This window comes from Ostrea edulis, chromosome 1 (assembly GCF_947568905.1).
Source record: "Ostrea edulis chromosome 1, xbOstEdul1.1, whole genome shotgun sequence".
NCBI lineage: Eukaryota > Metazoa > Mollusca > Bivalvia > Ostreida > Ostreidae > Ostrea > Ostrea edulis.
The window spans coordinates 6,724,966-6,745,896 of NC_079164.1; the positions used below are offsets into that span (position 1 = coordinate 6,724,966).

The following is a 20,931-nucleotide window of genomic DNA, read 5'->3' on the forward strand; positions in this document are numbered from 1 at the left end:
ATATGAATCTATAAACAGAATTATTAAACTGCACGGTTTATTTTTTCAACTAGCATATCTTAACATCTTTTCTAATTACTATTTTGTATATGTATATATGTCTAAAAGCAAACCTAATTTAATTTACATCGATTTATTCTCCATTTTCTTTTGTAATATATTCCATCGCTTATGTTGACTTAGAATCACGTCATACATCCAAAGCAAATATATATGCATAGAATATTAAAATCAAAAGTTACGTATTGAATGTTGATCAAAATATGTAATCAAAATTACTTAATGACAATTAATTATTAATCAACATCTATATATTTTTTACTTCAAAGAATATGTAAATGTACATGTAAGAATAATCTGCTCATCTGTTGACTTCAGATGAGTGTTTCAGCTTTCTATTTCTTGTTAGTATAGGATATCAGGACGTCTATAACCTCCCCTCGGAGCCTCTAGATCAGAACGCCTAAAGTCTCCCCTCGGAGCCTCTAGATCAGAACGCCTATAGTCTCCCCTCGGAGCTTCTAGATCAGAACGACTAGAGTTTCCCCTCGGAAACTCTATGTGTCTGTGACCGTATTCAGAGTATCCCGATGTTCTTTTGCCATCCACGCAGTAACGAGGAAGGCTGTAATTACTTCCTTCCGGAAAATAAGAGTACACATGTGTCGCCTCTGTGTGGAAACTCCCGGGTGATTTTGCTGATCTTCCAGTGACCCCCCGGTATCCAGAGGAGCTATCAGAGGAAGATTCAGTCCTACTGCTTCTTACAACCTTCCCATGGGACCTGAAACACAACATGATGCTATTTAAACTAATCATTACATATAGATTTATCGCTGAAAGCAATCTACATTGTTAGAGATGCCTACATGTATTCAATACGTGTAATTCACATGGATTTGCACAATAGGAGTTCTGACCTGCCCATCATCCATCCTGTTCACATGATAATTCATTCAATTGATTAAAACACGAGAATACAAACATACTAAAGAAAATGTATCAATTCAAAGCATACATGAAATGGGAAAAAATCTGAAAATTCTCACAATTTATATGTATTTCGTCAAGAGTCTGTTTGGTTAGTATAACGAATATCATGGACGCAGTCTTTGTTCGTTTCCTTTCCCTTACTATGCAAATGATATTATAGAACATGTTATTATTGGCTAAGAATAAAAAAAAAATAATGATAAAATGTAATCATTGTAATTTCACAAATTTCAATGCTAGTTTCAAAGAAATTTCTTTGCAAAACGAGATGGACTGAACTTAAATTGTGTATATGAATATCGAATTATAGGACACGGTACATATATACATGTACAAGGTGTGGAAAGCTAACTGTGAGTGATATATGAGTTGGGGAGAGCTGCCGTAAGATAAACAGACTGGCACATCAATAATTAGTTATTGTAAAGACTATTGAAAGAAAATGTGAACAGAATGAACATTTATTAATATCATAACTTCTATAACTATAAAGAATATAAAATACAGATCCCTGAATATACCAGAGGTGGGATCAATAGCCTAGGGGAAGTAACCATCCCTTGTACATGTTGACAAGAAACGAAAAGCCTATCATTGGAGATGTACACGATAATGAAATAAAATACCTCATCTTGGAGCAGATTACACATGCAGTAACGAGGACAACGATCATGATGATAGCAACACCTCCTCCTACGGTGAGCCACATCATCTGAACCGCGCCGGATATCGACTTGAGTAACGCAGAGTTGTCTGTTAATGTAGTCGTTGTGGAATGCGTTATTTGTACGGAAGATGACATCGTTGTGGTAATTTTCTCACATTCACACTGCTGAGAAGGGCTCCATGTCCCGCCTCTACACGTCTTTCGTAGACAATGAGCCCCCTCTTCGTAGTCCATACCGCATGCAAAACTAGCTACTGCATTCTCCTGCGTACTATTGGAAATCCATACTCCTCCTTGTGTGGATTGAAGCACTGGACAGGTTTTGACTAAAATTTAACAGAAAATCATACAATTGAAAGAAATGCCAATGCGAGAAAACACTGCTTATAACATATTTTATTAGAAAATATACAGCATGTTTCAAGATCTCCATAAAATTCAGATTGCTGCGTTTATACTTGTATTATTATACATACCCGGTACAGAAGCATCTTCTGCATCCTCTAACTCTTCGAAGAAATAAAGAGTATTCTGGGCAATTTTCCTGGACCTCGTTACATGAAAGTCAAACAAGCAGTCAGTGTTGTTTCCACACAGTTCCTTAGCCTCTGGTGTAGCAGAACTAGCGACAGATGACAAAAATAGAGGACGGAAGTTTGCATGTCCATTACTATTATAATCTGCGTATGTTTTGCCCGCGGGATAAGTAAACAACGTGTTTGTATATGAAATTCTCCCTGTGAAAAGAAAACGATGGTTACTCAATATATATATATATATATATATATATATATATATATATATATATATATATAAATGCATGTAGATAGATAAATGAGTATATATAATTAATTTAAAAAGAAGTAGACATGCAGGACCAAAGTATATTCAATACACTAGCGCTTTCTGAATTTTAACATCCATCCTCGTATATTCAATATGTATTCACCTGAAGATGAATGTTAAAATCTAGAAAGCGCTAGTGTATTTAATACACTTTGAACCAGCATATTTTTAAGTGGAATTATTTTGATTCCTTGAAATAAAATCTTTATTTTTGGAATATATATCTGCATATATATATATATATATATATATATATATATATATATATATATAAGCACTAAAGTTCCAACAACACCCGATACCTCAAAGTGTCGGATCCACAACATGGACACAAAGTCAAATACAAAAAATTATACAAAGCACTAAAATGACCAAAATGATTTTGGATCAGCCCTTTGGACGAATAAGGCATGTCCTAATTCGCTCCACTTTTAACATTGATTGGAAAGCCTAAAGACCAAAAAACATGTAGTCTGCGTTGTAAATACGTTGGTAGATTAGTGAAGTTGTAGTGCTAGATGTATTTATATGTAGTTTTTGTTATTATTTTCTGTTGATATTGGCCACATTATGTAATTCTTTTCGTTTGTCCTGAAGAAGGAACGGGTCTTTCCGAAAATTTGACAATCAATATATATACATATTGGTACAGATGGACCACTCCATATATAAAGATATATTTTAGTGCAGATGGTCTCTCTCTCGCTCTCTCTCTCTCTCTCTCTCTCTCTCTCTTTCTCTCTCTCTCTCTCTCTCTCTCTCTCTCTCTCTCTCTCTCTCTCTCTATATATATATATATAAAGCACTAAATGACCAACGACACGAACAACCAGATTGTCAAATTTTTGGGACGACCCGTCACTTCTTCAGGACAAACGAAAAGAATTACATAATGTGGCCAATATCAACAGAGCATAATAACAAAAACTACATATAAATACATCTAGCACTACAACTACACTAATCTACAAACGTATTCACAACACAGACTACATGTTAAAATACAGACTACATGAGTAAAAAAGAAAAAAAAATGTATCAAATGAATATCTGCAAGCACCATAAAAAAATCCGAAAAACTGATAATGCATGCTATTTTTCTAAGTCCAAGGGCCATAACTTAAGGTAGCTCCATCCTATTGTGACTTATCAATATTAATGGTTAAAAGTGGAAAAACTGTATTAATTTCCACTCAATATAGTTTAATTTAATTGATAACCAAAGAAAATATATATGTTGCCACCTTTTTAAAGATGTCAGACATACAAAAACAGTAGTATACATCGATATAAGAAAATCACACATTTTCGTTGAACAGAATAATAAAAATAGATAAAAACTTGTTGAAATGACAAAATGTAAATATCAACAGTTTTAAAAAACAGATAATTCATAAATATGTATAGATTAATTGTGGATATTAGGTAAACCAATGTATAATAGACATCCAGTAGAGGAAATTCCAGCATAGGAGTTATTGCCCTTGACAAAATTATTTTAATCATAAATAATTGATTTATCTATGGAAAATATAAACTTTTTCAGTATCAATAATTTACCAGATTTTTTATTATATCGAGTGAATAAAATTCCTCGGAAAGATATGTTTCTATCATGCGCAAAGTTTAATTTATTAAGATTTTTGCAAAAACCTATGACATCACATGAGGATCGATCAACCTTAATGAAAATTTAATGGACTGCGACGAAATTTGAACTCTTTATAACTTGTTATGGCGAAGCAATGTTCCAAATAGCAAATAAGCACAACCAAACACAATCCGAAAAACTGATAATTCATACTATTTTTCTAAAAAAAAAAAAAAAAAAAAAAAAAAATCCGGAAAACTGATAAATACTTTTCTAAGTCTGAGGGTCATAACTAAGTGAAAAACCAACGGACCGGGTCAAAATTCAAACTTGATCTGTAACTTGTTATGGGAAAACAATGTACTAAACATCAAATGCATATCTGCTAGTACAACCAAAAAAGTCTGGAAAACTGATAATTCATGCTATTTTTCTGAGTCCAAGGGTCATAACTAAGTGACAAATCAACGAACCAAGACGAAATTCGAACTTGATCTCTAACTTGTTATGGCAAAGCAACATAGCAAATTATATGGAATGAATATCTACAAGAACAGAGAGAGAAAAATGCGGAAACCTGGACTGACGGACGGAGAGCAAACCTAAAGTCCCTTTCGACTTCGTCAGTAGGGGACTAAAAGGATGAAATTACAATTTGAAGAATACAAGATAAAAATCTGAGGGTTGGAGATTTTTTTGAATCAGGAGAATGTAGGTTAAGAAATGTTACACTTAGTATTTTAAAAGTGATGCAATGCATTGATGAATGTATTGATAACGTCAGATATAAAAAAAAAAACCATCCTGCCTGAATAAAGCCATTTGCTGTGCACTAATGTCTGGGTAACTAATATGTGACCCCTCTCATATAAAAGTAGCCCCCCATCCGAAATGAATGAGCCAGATGATTGAATATGTAAAAAAAAAAAAAAACTGTGTAAAGCCTTGTTCAATATGTTTCTCTGTTGATATTGGCCACATTATGTAATTCTTTTCGTTTGTCCTGAAGAAGGGACGGGTCGTCGTGAAAATTTGACAATCTGGTTGTTCGTGTCGTTGGTCATTTTAGTGCTTTGTATATATATATATATATATATATATATATATATATATATATATATATATATATATATTGGAAATACATAACATACATGCGTAATTATAATTTTGGAAAATGGTTTCTTCCAGTGCGTCGGGTTCTAAAACAGTCCCATTTGGTAAAATCAGATCGTTGGATGGATTTCCGTCATAGTTTCCAAGAAGACCACTTACCATGCCTGTGAAAATTTGAAAGTTTTTATTTACGCCATACGGCGAAATATTTATAATCATTGAACAAATACAAGAAAAGGCAAAATGTATGAATATTTTAAGACCTTCAGATGGTTAAAGTGAAACTACTTTTCGTTGTTGAAATATTCATTTTGAACGCATATCTATGCATGCCATTGTGAAAATAAAAAACAATGTAGTTAACGTAGCATTGCTTTGTATACATTGTCATATCACCTTTCAACGATTCGTTGCCGATGACTGGCATAACGTTTATGACGTCATCGTTGATCAACATCCTAAAGGAGATGCCCAGGTTGACAAACATCACGAATATTTCTCTACCGGTGGAATTTCCAGAGGTTGTAGGAAAATGAATGACTGATACTCCTACAAATAACACAAACATGAAAATAAAAATGTAAATGAAGTCTGTTCACTGTACATAATGGGAAAATCAATTGTGTATACAATTTGAAAACTTTGATATGCGAAATTCGTTCTTTTAGTAAACACTAAAATGACTCAGAAATCATTGAAATAGTTACATGCTTCAGTATATCAATCCATATTTACTGCCTTGGTGAACAACAGGATGTATAGTACAAAACGCGTATTTCAAGATGCTTACAGATACACTAGTAAATCTGATGTAATGGAGAAACAGAAGGATATCCCTGAAAAACATGTTTAATTCGTGATAAATACCATTGTATCGTAACCAGGATACTTCACTCAAATCCTGGATTTGACCGTTGATAAGTACATCAGCCATCCGGATAGAATTGAGGCGGACCTCTACTGTGTCTGTCGTGTTGGTCACGCGAGCAACAAAAGACGTACAAACGGAGGCTTGAACTGCAATACCTAAATGTAGTACAGAGAAATTTATTGTGGTAATTAGAATTATATTTATCGCCATTCATTTTGGACTATATGTCGCATGTTTAATTCTGAATTTCATCTAAAACTTTATCAGTATAACAGATTGATCGGTTAATATGCAACTTTAAAGTCAGATTTTTTTTCACTCAGATTGGGACCTTCATTTTGCCGTCAGATTTAGATCAATACAGTATCTAATATCAGGAGCATCGTTTATCGAGCTGTTTACCAAAAATTGCAAGTTTCATTACTTCATATCGAGCGTCTAATGAAGGATTTGGGCTATGAAATTTTGATAATGTCGCAATCAAAGATCCAATTAATTAAAACGCGAGCACTCTATGCCACAAGACCATGAGTTACAGAGCTATGTGAAAGTATAATTATCTTAAGTAGGTTATAAATAATGCCATGTAGTATAGACTAAGATGCCGTGTTTGTCTCTTCCTGGTTAAATCAGAAGATACTGAAAAGATAATATATAAGTAAATGTGAAAAGGGTGACGATAACGAACAGTAATCCCCCAAACAATGCAAAATTCAAAACAGGACAAACACGGAACCCTTTAAACACTATATGTTGGGGTCATGCACTTAACAGGAAAAAGCATATTCTGTTCACCAGGCACAGACGAGGTGAGCCACTTCTGTGAATGAGAAAGCATGCAATTTGTTACACATGGAAATCGTAGAAATATCATTTCATCCTTACCGTCACTGTTCTTAGCCTGCTCAAACCTCATCTGACTCTCGAATGACGCATTTTTGGATAGCATGAAAAAGAACTCCCCAAGTCCGTTAAAGTTGTAACCAAGCCCATCCAATGTTTTGATGTGAGGGTCGCCATTAGCCCCAGCTGTCAAAGTCATTAAGTACAATTGTTATGTAATCATTACTTCGATATTAGGCGAGAAGAACACACAAATGGAGTCATATCTATGACTAACTTTTTAAACAAAAAATTGTGTGCATGATGCAACGGACTTCATGTGGAGGCGTATAACTGACATGCAACATTTCAGTATATCATATCAAATTTTATTGGTGGCAAATAAATACCTGGTCGGGGTGGAATGTAGTTATAGCATGAACTGACATTTCTGAATTTGAGGTAATCCTGGCATTCGGAGTAAGTCGCTATTCCTCTCTGTCCGTTATCTATACTGGTTCCAAAGTATCGACAGCAGTGTAGGAACGGAAGAATGTCGTAATAGAAATTCGTCACGTACGGTACATTACCCATCCCTCCCAAATAGTGGTAGCGCTGCAGAGTTCCGCCTTCCTTTACTCGGGAATCAATCAAATTGGCATTTTTGTCATAACAACAAACATTGTCACTGTCCAGTGGTCTACAAACCAGATAGATAAATGATTTTCATTTCTGAATAAAACTACAAAACTTCATATCTACCATGGGCTAAATATGAAGGTGACTACCTTGGCACCTTGTCGGTATGGATAAAAGGTGTCCAAATACCGTACTAGGTCCATTAAAAGAAAAATAAATATAATATGCCTTCTGTCGTTACCAGAAGTGGTAAATAATTCCATAGGATACACGGGGAATATGTACCGGTTGTAGCTGGCGTATATTGTAACTAGACAGTATTCGTTTCTAAGAATTTTATTACAATTAAATTTTAGAAGAACTTCCAAATTTGGCAATGCAGCTGATGCTTAATCTTCTTTTACAAATCATGTTTCAGTGTTGTATACATTTAATGTCCTTCTCAATGGAACGAGGAAATTGGAGTTAACATAAATATACTGGATTCCAAAACTTCATGAAATCCCTTAGAAACAAATATACTTTGCAGGATCTAATAAATGTTCTACGAATCTCAACCGGTCACGGTAGCTCAGAGGTAGAACGTTCGCTTCGTAATCGGGAGGTCGTGAATTCGAGCTCTGTTCGTGGCATGGCCATGTCAAACTCAGATATAGGTAGTGATTGCTACTTTGGACAGCATGTGCTATTTAGAAATGCGAATCACGGATCTTTCGAATATGGCTTTAAAAAGGAGGTCCCTTGTCGCGGCAGTCGTTGGCACGTTAAATAATCTTCACTGCAACGGTTGTTAGTGCTAATCATAGTTATGAATGTCATACTAGACCTACAACTGGTCACATCTAAATATGAGTGAAAAATATCGATGGGACATAAAACTGATAAACAACTAACCATTCTGAATTTCGAGCTTTTGATGAGGAACAACTACAACCTATGTTTACATGGTAAACGCTTTATAAATAAGTCACCGTGACTGGTATGGAAATGAGTATTCCAAATAGATAAAACTTCTCAATATATCTAAATGTCGGGTTTTGACAGCCACTTCAGTTTTCCTCTGATGTAGAAACTTTTGAAAAAGTTCCGTTACTTAAGAATTTAAAAAAAAACAACAACAGGAGTACAATTCGTAGCGATGGGTGTTCCAACAGACTGTTAAAAGACCAGGTAGATCTAGTCAATGAAGAACTCGATCAACGTTTTAATATCAACTTCAGAGCACATGTTCGTAGAATCAGAGTGGTTTTAAACATAGTATTTTTAAAAATTGATTGAATGATCACAAGATAGGAACAATTTGGTGTTCCATTTCTATTGAAAACGTTTCCATGTATGAAGTCTAGTTTTTAATTTATAGAGAGGGATAAACGTGCAAAGGTTTAAAAAGTCAGACGCCTGATGATTTGGGAAAGGGGTTTTGTGATTTTAAATTAACTAAAAGTTTGTTGGAATGTTTGAGAATCCAGTTTGATTTACACCACTTCTTCTACAAGTTGTGGCATATTACGTATGAATTTTCTCCTTCAAATGATTATGATTTCATTTACTAAACGTCCTTTGGTATGTTGGAGAATCCACATTTGATTTTCAACACTTCCCGCATACGTTGTGCTATACATCCGAAGCTCCTCCTTCACAATTGATATAAAAAAGATGCGGGAATTCCTCATTGATAGTATCTATATAGTCGTTGGAGATCAGTTCTTCCAACAGTGAACAAGTATAGATAACAAAAAGCGATCAATCTCACACATGCTATAAAGAATTCAAAGTGAAAAGGGGGATGAACACGACCTCTGGACATATCAGTGTGGGATTAGATGCCTAAATGAGTACGTTTCCCTCTGTTTCCAATGCTTACTCGTCCTAGACATCTGATTCAACCTCCGATATTTGCAGAAAGACGTGTTTGAGCTGTTCTCTATTTTGTATTCATTATATGATTGATGAGATTGGTCACTGTCCACGATTTTACATTTTCATACAAGCCGTTCATAATGCCATATATTTACAAAACCTTCCACCGAAAAAGCCTACCCAGGTATGCTGAGCCTAACACAATGCTGGGCATCATTTCTGTACTGGCAATTGAATTCATCATCGCTGGTTTTTGTAACCACATTGCAATCTGGATCAGGTTGATATCTTGCTGTGTCCATCAATGCCTGTTGCAGTGTGCACGGGCACGGTGGTGTATCCCGCGAAGATACCTCAGGAAGGCGAACTTCTTGTCTAATCCAGGAAAAACAGAACTGCTTTGATTTTTGTTGCATTGGAACTACTGCAAAAATATCCGACCAAATGCCCCTCTCTAGTCTGAAACAAAATCGAATAACAAAATGACATTTAATAGTAGTAGCTTTCTGCATTTGGTATTCAACTTTAATAGTACGATATTTCTTATAGGTAAATCATTTTCATGATATAAATGATTTGGGTATTGTGTAAAAAGCTTCAGGTGATATCATATGATAATATGTATAACGCTTTTACGCAGTTGTCTTCACTAGCCACGTTTACGGCGTTCGGGAGAACCTACCATCGAATTTCATAAATATTTATGAAATGACAAAATCACTTCTTGCCCAATCACAGTCACAATAACATATTTCGATGTTTTAATGATTACACCCACAAATGAACCGTGTAACATTTGTTTACAAATGAAAAAAGAAAAAAAGCTTACAAATCCTTATTTCAGAAGTAAGTTAAGTTTATTCCTACTTATGAAATTAAATTTGGCATGACATCAAAGGCTCTGTTTGTGAATTTTGTATCATCAAACCTTTCGCGATTGCCTTCTGTGTCATTTCTTCCAAATCGACAATCCTTGAATTATTCCGCTACGAACCACTCGATGATCCGCAGCCGTTTCTCCATCCTCCAGAAAAACTAAGAGAGCTTCCCTAGTGACTAATATATGGACATAGATATTCATAAAGTCGAGGGTTTTCTTAATCATACAACCACGGCTACGACGTAGTGGGAACCGAGAAAATAAGCTTGGTTAGCGATGATGCTATAAAGCAACTTAAGTACACTTAGAAAAATTTAGTAATTCCATGTTTTTCTTCTTCTCAATAAAGACGTTGTTTTTCTCGAATGTTTTACTAAGAAAACAAACTTACAGTTCAAATTCCGTTTCTAACTCGGCAGTGACACGAATGGCCGCCATGTATCCCTCAGTCTGGAGATGAATAGCGTCTGTTCCGAGGGTTTTCCTGATGTTGCTTTGTATTACAGACTTTTCCCAAACGAGATGATTGTAGGCATATTCCTGCAAAGCATAAGACAAGCATAACAAAACATAAGACAAGCATAACAAAACTATAATGCTTGCATTTAGATAATATTTTTATCCCTACGTATTCATAGTATGCCTTCTTACCTTCATTGTAAATAGGTGTATGTGAATTGTGTCTGAATCTTTCAATTCAAACGCATGTTGATCCCAAGAAATACTGTATTGTTCTCCATTGATCCAGGTGTGAGGTTGGTGTCTTCTAACAGGGTTTTTAAATGTAGCAGGATTCACTAAGAAAATTCAGCAGGTATCTATTTAGCTTAGTTGTTCATTTGTTTTGTAGAACTTTGAAGATAAGAATCAGAAGCTTACGTCATTACCGGTAGCAGTTATAGAAAGATTATTTACAATATACATTTTCGTACGTTTATTGACATATATTACCAATTGTGTATAGCCCAGTGTGATGTTGAACATTGCCATTGTTGTCTTTGATAGTGACGTTGACCGTGACATCACCGGTTATGTTGAAAATGGGTGTAATACATATGACGCTGTAATTTGATCTTCGTTGGCATGGAAAAAGGGTTGTCATAGGTAGGAACGCTATCTGGATGACGTCATCAGGGTTTATACATGGTCCGCCAATTACAAGGTATTGTCCTCCGAGCATTGGACCGTACCGTGGTGATATCGTCAGAGTACCTTTTTACATTTTCAAATCAAGATAGATTATAACGAAGAAATTTCATTTGTTGGATAATTAGAATATGCTTGACCCATTAGTATTTCTAAGAGCTTCATTCAATATTAGTATCATTTATTTCAAGAGATATGGAAAATTAATTGTATTTGATTAGTGATAAACTTATGCATAAAAAATAAGAAGAAGTATCCTGATTTTTTTCAGCATGTCTTATTGAAAGGAATTTATGCAAGGTGAAGATAACGAACAGTGATCAATCTCATAACTCATATAAGCAATACAATATAGATAGTTGGGCAAACACGGTCCCCTGGACACACCAGAGGTGGGATCAGGTGCCTAGGAGGAGTAAGCATCCCCTGATGACCGGTCACACCAGCCATGAGCCCTATATCTTGATCAGGTAAACGTAGTTATCCGCAGTCAAAATCAGTGTACTTAATTCATTAAAAAATGATAACATCTTGTATCCCTTTAGCGATGCAATAGGTAAGCAATCTCAGACGAATTGTCTAGAAGGAAGGTACGGGATATAACAATATCAGGTTGAAAACTGAAAATTACACTTTGAAAGAAAGAAAACAGTCGGTTGGATTTAGGGATTTTTAAACAATGAAAGCAATTTTGACGCATATGAACTATGCGGTTGACACGCTTGTGAAGGTCACAACTTGTTGAATTATAAAATGGCAGACAGGTAGTCAAAAAGGAAGATTAACAGCATTTTACAAATCGTTTATAGATTTGAAAATGATTTTACCGTGTAAATTGAAGTCTCAGCTTTGGATAGAGATGCATAATGTAAAATGATCTGATCCAATTACATCAATCACATGCATGGTTTCCTACCTTCCGTGTTGCATCCGCCCTTTCCAATCTCTTGGTCATCAATGCGGAATGCGAATTTGCCTGGGATTCCTATGTTGGACATGTGATTAATCTTCACTATTTCACCTGTTCTAGAAGCATTCACTGCAAAATATACTTTTCCGTCTCCCGCATTAAAACCAACCTGTTTGACATATCAACATGAAATGAGAAATACATTATATATGCATTCTTTTTACATGGCAATGTGTCTTACTTTGAGAAAACAGGTTAATGTAAAGCTGTTTGTTCCCCTTCCCTTAAAATCATCACCTGAGCAGGTGTTCCTCCAAGACCAGTTTCGCTGTCCCCTCCGCTTGCAGTCCCTGTCGTCCACTCAACTTGTTTGTAATTGAAAACAGTGAATGAATGCTGGCCATTTGTTATTAGGATCTCTTGAAATGTATTTCTCTGTGAAGAAGGTCATAAAATGAATTATTTCTGAAATAGGTATTAAGACAGTGAAAAGAAAAATAGAAGGTGCGAACCTTGGTACACGGTGAACATCCATAGAAGGCAACATTATCCCAAGTTGCAATGAAAACCCAGGTAGCTTGAAAGCGGAAAAACTGTGGAAAATACGTCCGAACTTCCTCTGTTGCTCTGTTAAGTATTGTTTGGTTGGTAGATTCGCGATACCACACAGTTCCTCCATTATTTGTATCGACGTCTGCCCAGAAAATGGCAACCAACCGCCTGTCTCCATCTAGAGGGAAAGGATCTGGTGTGAACGTAGAAACTGTCTTCAGAAAGGAGATGACACCGTTTGTGTTAACCTGAAAGTTTCATTATTGTTCAGCCAATAGTTTATCTATAGGGCAGATTTTGCTTTTCATTGGGCTTTTGGTGCCACATCTTATGCATTCTTGCTTTCCTACATCTAGTCCAACAATAGACATTTCATTTATATAGCTGATTTAGTTTCCTCGGTGTTTCTTTATTAATGATATGACATTAGAATTTTTCAAGTGTCGGACAATTTAATTTCTGCATTCCTATTCACACCCTTGATATATATGAATAAACCCTATTCTAATCATTTTCATTTGTCTCTCTTACTTTAGGGTATCACATGAAAACTCACACACACAAAGACACACACACACACACAAAGACACACACACACACACGCACACACACATGTAAAATTTCTTTGATAACCAAATCAGCAAGTATTTATGTTATACGCTGACATTTCCGGTGGAACTAAGGGTCATATATATAAGTCCTCGGTATTCCTTGCTTGTCGTAAGAGGCGACTAAATGGGGCTGTCATTCGGATGAGACCGCAAAAACCAAGGTCCAGTGTCACAGCAGGTGTGGCGCGATAAAAAATATCCTTCCTGCTCAAAGGCTGTAAGACCTCAATTTTACAGCCCTTCACCGGCAATGGTGACGTTTGAGAAATGAGTTTAAAAACTCTGGAGTGTCACGTTAAACCATACACAACTAAGCAATATGCTGACATTATATTCAGTTTCTCCATCATGAACTCCATATATTTAAGTAGAAATTTTCTATTATCACTTGCATATAGTGTTTATATCTCAATTGATTCAATACGCGAGAAAATGTTTAAATTTAGACAGGCCGCTGACATATAAGTCAATGTTACACAAGTTCCAACATGCTCGTTTAAAGTCAGCATTTCACAAATTAATTATATATGATGATCTAATTTGCAAATATAAAACCGTCATTGAATACAATACTGTTAGACATGTTTAATAACAATTGTGGAGTTGTTGTTGCATACAAATTTAGACTAAGTTTTCAGGCTATAGGGTTTAAGGTAGGTGTGACCGGTGGACAGGGTATAATTTCTCCTCCTATGCACCTTATCCCAGCTCTAGTGTCCGTGGTTGCCCTATTCTTCATTTTGTATGCGGTATAGGATTGATAATATTGAGCATTGTTCGTTATGAAAGGTGAAGATAACGAACAGTGACTAATCTCATAACTCCTGTAAGCAATACAAAATAGAGAGTTGGGCAAGCACTGACCCCTGGATATTCGTTATCTCATTTCTTCAATGTGTCCGTGAATAATAAGATAGTTATGAATACCAGTAAAACATAATTCTGCGTACATTTATGTGCATACTTAATCATGAAAGGTTTAACGTACATATGTATGCATACCGTGAGTATCCTTATTACATAGGTTTAAATTCTCTAGGTATTTCAGTGGGAAAAAAACCAAATTAAAGAGGTTTACACCTGAGATTTGGAGTACTATCAACCTTTTTGGTAAGTGTATTTTTTATTTCTACATTGAAGGAGAATTAGGACACTATAAAGAACTAGAAATATGTCCATAGGACATGAATGCTCCGTTCGATGTGACATTTGTAATGCAATATAAAAATAAGGGGCCCATTAGTCAACTTGGCACATAGTTAAAATTTTGCCCTATATATTTGTATGTACATTTTAGATCCTTTATTCTGATTCCAACCTACCTCGTGGGTCATGATTTTTGCAAACATAAATCTGCACTATGTCAGAAACCTCCCATGTAAATTTGAACTTGTTTGGACTAGTGGTTCTTGAGAAGAAGATTTATAAAGATTTTTTCCCTATATATTTTCATGTAAAACTTTGATTCCCTATTGTGGCCCCACTCTATCCCCATGGGTCATGAATTTAAGAAACGTAAATCTGCACAATGTCAGAAAGCTTTCATGTAAATTTGGACTTTTCTAGCTAAGTGGTTCTGGAGAAGAAGTCAAAAATGTAAAAAGGTTACAGACGGACAGACACCGGACAAAAGGCAACCAGAAAAGCTCATCTGAACTCAGGTGAGCTAACAACGGAACGTTCTGATCAGAAACGGTCACATTATCAAGTCTTTAGCTCAAGTGAGATATATAAAACGGGTTATCGATTTCTATCGGCCTGATATTATGCCCCATTCACAATGAATAATGGGTTGATTTTTTTTATTTTGTGGAAAAAATCAAAATACTGAATCCTTTTTTCTTTAAAGAAAATTATGCAGATTAAGGATAATCATAGGCGATTGAAGGGGAAATATCTTCATGTAGAAAGTTTTATAGGTTTTTAATGGAGAGGGAAAATTGTTGCACCTGTTTTCATTCACCTTATGAATAAGAAGAGAAATGCAGTGCCTTCACTATAAGAAACACACTTTGTTGTGTTAGTACAGGGGTTTAAACCTTTAGTGAACTCAGCCTGGTGTGGTGCTAGTCTTTATACAGGTAAATCTGAGTTGTGTTGAAGTCATATCACAACTGTGTACAATATAAAGAGAACCTTTGAAGTACTCTTGTCTATTGCTATTGACTCTAAAAGCTTAAAGAAGTTAAATCTCAGTTGTTTACAAAGGGTACCTGTACAGTGCGAAACGAAATCGCAAACGAAACGAAACGAAATCTACCGAAACGAAACGAAACCTAACGAAACAGATGGTATAACCTAACTCTTTTAATTATAATGATTTTATGCAATAATATCAAGAGAAGGTCAGCATTTTGTAAAATCAAAAAGCTTATGAGCAAGGGAAGCAAAAATTACAAAGAGAACAGGAGGACATACTCAAAATCCACCGTTTGATATACTACATACAAATACACAATATCCACATGTATACATGTACATAGATTTGTCTTTAGAGCAAAAAATACTGAAACATGTATTTATGCCCAAAGGCGGATCCAACGCCGGCGATTCCACCCCTTGTGTAGTGTGTTTCCCTAGACTTCTGACATGTGAGACTGTAACCCTCCGTTCTGAAATTTATGGATCCGAAACTAATTGCACATGGTATTCAATCCACTTCGGATATGTACTCTGTGCTTACCCAACCCCCTTCCAACTTTTAAAACTTTATATCAGTCAAGCCGAAAGCCTACATCAAAGTGGAGGCGAATTTTATTTAAATGTGGTAACTTTCACAGGGGCCTAGGATACCATTTTAATTATTATGATTAAAAGAGTTCGGTTATACAATCTGTTTCGTTTCGTTTCGGTAGGTTTCGTTTCGTTTCGGCAGGGTTCGTTTCGTTTCGGTGGGTTTCGTTTCGGTTCGATTTCGTTTCGCACTTTACAGTTACCCGTTTACAAGTCACATCCCACATAAAAAAAAAAGGAAAACCTTCCTCATACATGTACTATCCCTTAGCAATCTAATGCATTATTTCTAAGGCAAAGTAAAGGGTTCTAACAAAAAAGTCACATTTTTCAGAATGCTTTTATTTTTAAACTATCTAACTCAGGTATCACCCATTCATTTCTCTTGACCGCCGCGGTGGCCGAAAGATTAGAGCTTTCGCCCCGCATGCGGAAGGCCGGGGTTCGAATCCCGGCCGCGACAGACCTAAGTCGTTAAAACAGGTTGTTAGAGTTCCATCGCCAAACGCTCGGCATCAGGTGTGAATGTCACGGGTCCTCAGAGATGACCTTAAAAACGGATGACCCGTTTCACAGTAGGGGTGGCACGCTAAAGAACCCTTACTGCTCAATGACCATAAGCGCCGAGCATAGGCCTAAATCTGAAACCTTTCACCGGTCTTGGTGACGTCTCCATACGAGTGAAAAATTCTAAAGCAAGACGTTAAGCAAGATACAATCAATCAATTAATCATTCATTTCACTCTGAATATTATTCAAGTTTACCAAAATTTTAAGAAAATTGCTATAACGATAAATAGCAATTTTGCATTGGTTAAATGTTGCCTAGCTATCAATAAAAAGATTATCATTATTCTTTATTCAAAATCACTTCTCACAAAACAAAAAAATATTATGCTTGTATGAAATACCGATCCACATTTATATACATGGATATCATAAACTGACATGATTAACACCAATTTAATTAGAATTTGACTTGAAAATCTGCTCCTCTACTTCATATCCTGGCCATATTCAGAGAGGGACAAACAATTCTTTATTAATTGCTTTGAAATTGAGTAAAACACCAAAATAGGAAATAGTGAGGTCAATGTCACAAGGAAGGTCAAGTTCATAAAATAATAACACAGTTAAATTACTACCGCTAATATGTATCAAAATAAGAGTTTTCATAAAAATGTTGTCAGTAGTTGGTTTGAAATTGAGCGAAATATCAAATATAGAAAAGTGAGGTCAAGGTCACAAAAATGTCAAGGTGAAAGATATTGATGCAGTTGAATAGAGGATACCAATATGTATCAGCATGTAAGGTTTGATGAAAATATCTTAAATATTTTCTTTGAAACTGAGCTGACCACAAAGCTAAACACAAAGTGTAACGGAAGGACGGGAGACGGACATGATAAACACTAAATGCCCCGGCCATATTCATGGCGGGGCATAAAAACCGGGTTTGTAACGCTTGTTATTAAGGTACAGTGTACTAAACGTGACCTTTTTGCGCTTGAAATGTATTCAATTAAACTTGATTAGTCTGTTGGTGTCAACAGAACATAAGCAACACAAATTAATCATTACATAAAATAGATATATAACCATATCTTTTAACACTACAGAAAAAAATTAATACTAGTAATGGAAATAAATAATGACCTTTTTGCACTTGACATACGAAAAAATCATGATATTAAATTTGTGTAAAAGGACATATAAGGATTTATGTAATTTTTTTTTAAATTTCGCATAATTTTCAAGGTCTTATCTATGGAAATGGAACTAAAAAGTGGAGGTTACAGACTAAATTATAGGCGACATTACTGAATTCTTGTACGAAATTTCGAGTGAATTAATTCAGACTTTTTATGAATCGGTGTTCTGTTTGGAAAAATATATCAACCAAATTGGTTGATTACAATATTTGAAATAGTTGCAACTCTCAACTACTTGTATCATAAATTATAAAACTGAAATACACTATATGAGTATAAAAATAAAAGATATATTGGATGAAACAGAAACTGTGATACCACGCAGATTTAGAACTTTGTGATTAATCAATCCTTCCGCCACAAAATATAGTCACTGCAAAACCCTTTTAGAATTTGAATTGACACGTGTTTTTTTTTCCCCCAACTGCATAGGGTTCCGTAATAGATGTGTAATATGTTTGCACCAATGGGATCAATATTGAACCAGTAAATACTTAGTTGTAGTATATTGTGCAGTTGTGCTCAAAACCTCAGGAGATAACTTCCTTAATTTAAGTAAAAATCGATATCCAGCGCATGTACAGGCTGCTATGTGTTTTTCATTCCTGCCGTGTAGTGTGCAATTTGAATCATAAATCCGCAATGTGAATGAATTTTAATTCATATTTAACATAGAGAAGAAAGTTGCACACACTTTTCAATTCTAGCCAATCAGAATTTAATGTCCGTTCGTGTGCATATTTGCAAGAGTTTTTACAATGTCGCTATGGTATGTAATACATATATTTACTTATAGCATACGTTTCAAAACATTCAGTAATCGTTCGCTCTAAAAAGAACTTCAGAAAAGAGAATAAGTGTAATCCATCAATGAATAATTAATTAATGTTGGCAAATCTGAAATAGGATTTTAATCTTTACTAAAAACTGTTTTCGTGTACTGAAATTTTGATACTCCTCCTACAGAATTCTACACCAGAAATGCAATATTATATTTCATTTATTTAATTCATAGAAGGTTAGTTACTCTATCATGTAAAATTTATACGGTACCAATTTTGATGCACCAGATGCGCATTTCGACAAATAATATCTTTTCAGTGATGCTCTTGCCGAAATTTTGTAAAATCGAAATAACAATACACTTGGAGCTAAAAGGAAAACTAGAGTGCCAAAAAAAAAAAAAAATGGAGCCAAATTCGTCCAAGGACAAGAGCTATGCAGGAGGGAGATAATGATGGTTATAAAGAAGTATACATTGAAAAGTCGGTTTGAAACGACGCATCATTTTCATATGGTATTGCGGACTGTGTTAAAGTTTTAATGAAGCTATTATTTCCAGCTATCCTATTCATTAAACAATTAGAATTCAAAATCAGAAATTAAGACAAAGAGATACTTGTTTTCTTTTTATTTGTATGTATTTTTTTCTCTTCTTGATGGAAATGAAATGCTAGAAGAATTCATACCGTTTGTGATATGTACATTTGTGTATTAATTCTGTACAGAGTTTCATTCACATTTATGATACTCACGATTAGGTGGCCATGTTGGTGGTTAAAGAATGGAAACAACGTTGAGATAGGAATTTCAGGAGAACTGCCATCGTCATTTTTTTCAACAGATTTGTCATCAACAGGTAACCCATAAGGATAGAATTCAACAAAGCCGTAACTTCCACTTAGTTTAGAAATTACCAAGAAAACTACAAATGTCCGCATTTCTATGTAGGAACATGTGCCTTGAGATCATGACATATGATTTTTATCAGAGTTGATCATCGTCTTTTATTTTATATCTCCCGTCAGATAAAATTTATGTGATTGAACCAGGTAACATTATATCTTAACTTCCTTTCTTATATTAAAAAGATCGAAAATACATGTTCCATATATTTACTTAGCTGACTAATCATTATCTGATTAGGCTGTATTCTCACTTCCTGGTATCAGAATTATGAAGGTATCGAAGACATTTGTTTATCAAGTTTTCAATACCATGATTATGTAATTTTACCTTAAGATATAAAGTTTCATATAGCGTTAATTGAAACACTCCAATAATCGAAACATTATTTGGTTTCCACTTGAAATACTACCATTATAGATTCCCAAACTTCCGGCCAAAACCGTGTGATCTTACTCATAAGACCTCTCCGACATGAAGATGTCAGACATGAAGTCCATATCATATCTAATCATTACAAGTTTTGTTACTCAGATTTAGTCTGCTTTTCCCAAAACGTAAATCTAGACATACGAAAAATTATTCACAAATGTGGTGTAATGTCATTCTTTTAATGAAATGCAGATTAGTATCTAATGTTCTAAACTAAACGAGAATCCAATAAATTCTAAACACTTTGCTAAAATCTTCCGACCTGTCACTGAATATAAATCTTAGCGTATATATATCACATACCATTAACAGGGATCATACACATTCAAAGGAAAAGATATGCGCCTTCAATATGATTTAATAGATATACATTATGTATATTCTTATGAAGCAGAGTTTATTAAATAGATTCTACAAACGAAGACAAACATCTCTTGCTTTTCTCGACATTTGATATCAACGACTTTTTTATTTATCAACAACAGCTATTCTTATTCATATTCCGATTCTAAATATATATGAACCCAAGATAAAAGACACCACAGAGGCCTTCACATTTGCTTTGTACTTGGATATTTGATTGGAAATAAATTGTTATGGCAAACTAACATGTCAACTGTATGACAAACGGGATTATTTCAGTTTCCCAATCGTCAGCTTCCCCCCTCTGTGTAGCAATATTATATTATCACCTGCATATGATGTTTATGTTTCTCAAGTTCTGATTCCATACGCAAGAGCTTGTTCTGCGCTAGATCAATTCTTAAATGTCCGCATGTCCGCATTTACCAAGTGGATTGATATTACATGTACAACGGTTTCAGGTTTCGTTTAAATTCAGCATTTCACAAACTTTATAGTCGTTGT

General features: G+C 34.9%; 1 protein-coding gene across 1 annotated transcript; it reads right to left on the reverse strand.

Moving 5' to 3' along the window:
- Nucleotides 1-117: 117 nt before the first annotated feature.
- On the reverse strand, nt 118-20,069 carry LOC125664296 (protein mesh-like). Its single transcript, XM_048896981.2, has 16 exons — nt 19,482-20,069; nt 12,851-13,138; nt 12,636-12,773; nt 12,345-12,507; nt 11,234-11,494; nt 10,934-11,079; nt 10,674-10,822; nt 9,583-9,861; nt 7,314-7,603; nt 6,967-7,110; nt 6,078-6,236; nt 5,607-5,759; nt 5,249-5,374; nt 2,137-2,397; nt 1,620-1,986; nt 118-784 (listed from the first exon to the last, which is right to left on the reverse strand). The coding sequence occupies exons 1-16, from the start codon at nt 19,665-19,667 to the stop codon at nt 406-408; spliced, it is 3,489 nt and encodes a 1,162-aa protein (XP_048752938.2). The 5' UTR covers nt 19,668-20,069; the 3' UTR covers nt 118-405.
- Between the last annotated feature and the right edge of the window lie 862 nt (nt 20,070-20,931).

What these genes read in the sequence shown, in the direction of transcription:
- LOC125664296 (XM_048896981.2), bottom strand. Translation starts at nt 19,667, where the DNA reads ATGCGGACATTTGTAGTTTTCTTGGTAATTTCTAAACTAAGTGGAAGT. An exon ending in CACTGGGCTATACACAATTG is followed by an intron (nt 11,080 to 11,233) that starts GTAATATATGTC and finishes GAATTTTCTTAG; the next exon opens with TGAATCCTGCTACATTTAAA. An exon ending in CGGCAACGAATCGTTGAAAG is followed by an intron (nt 5,375 to 5,606) that starts GTGATATGACAA and finishes AAATTTTCACAG; the next exon opens with GCATGGTAAGTGGTCTTCTT.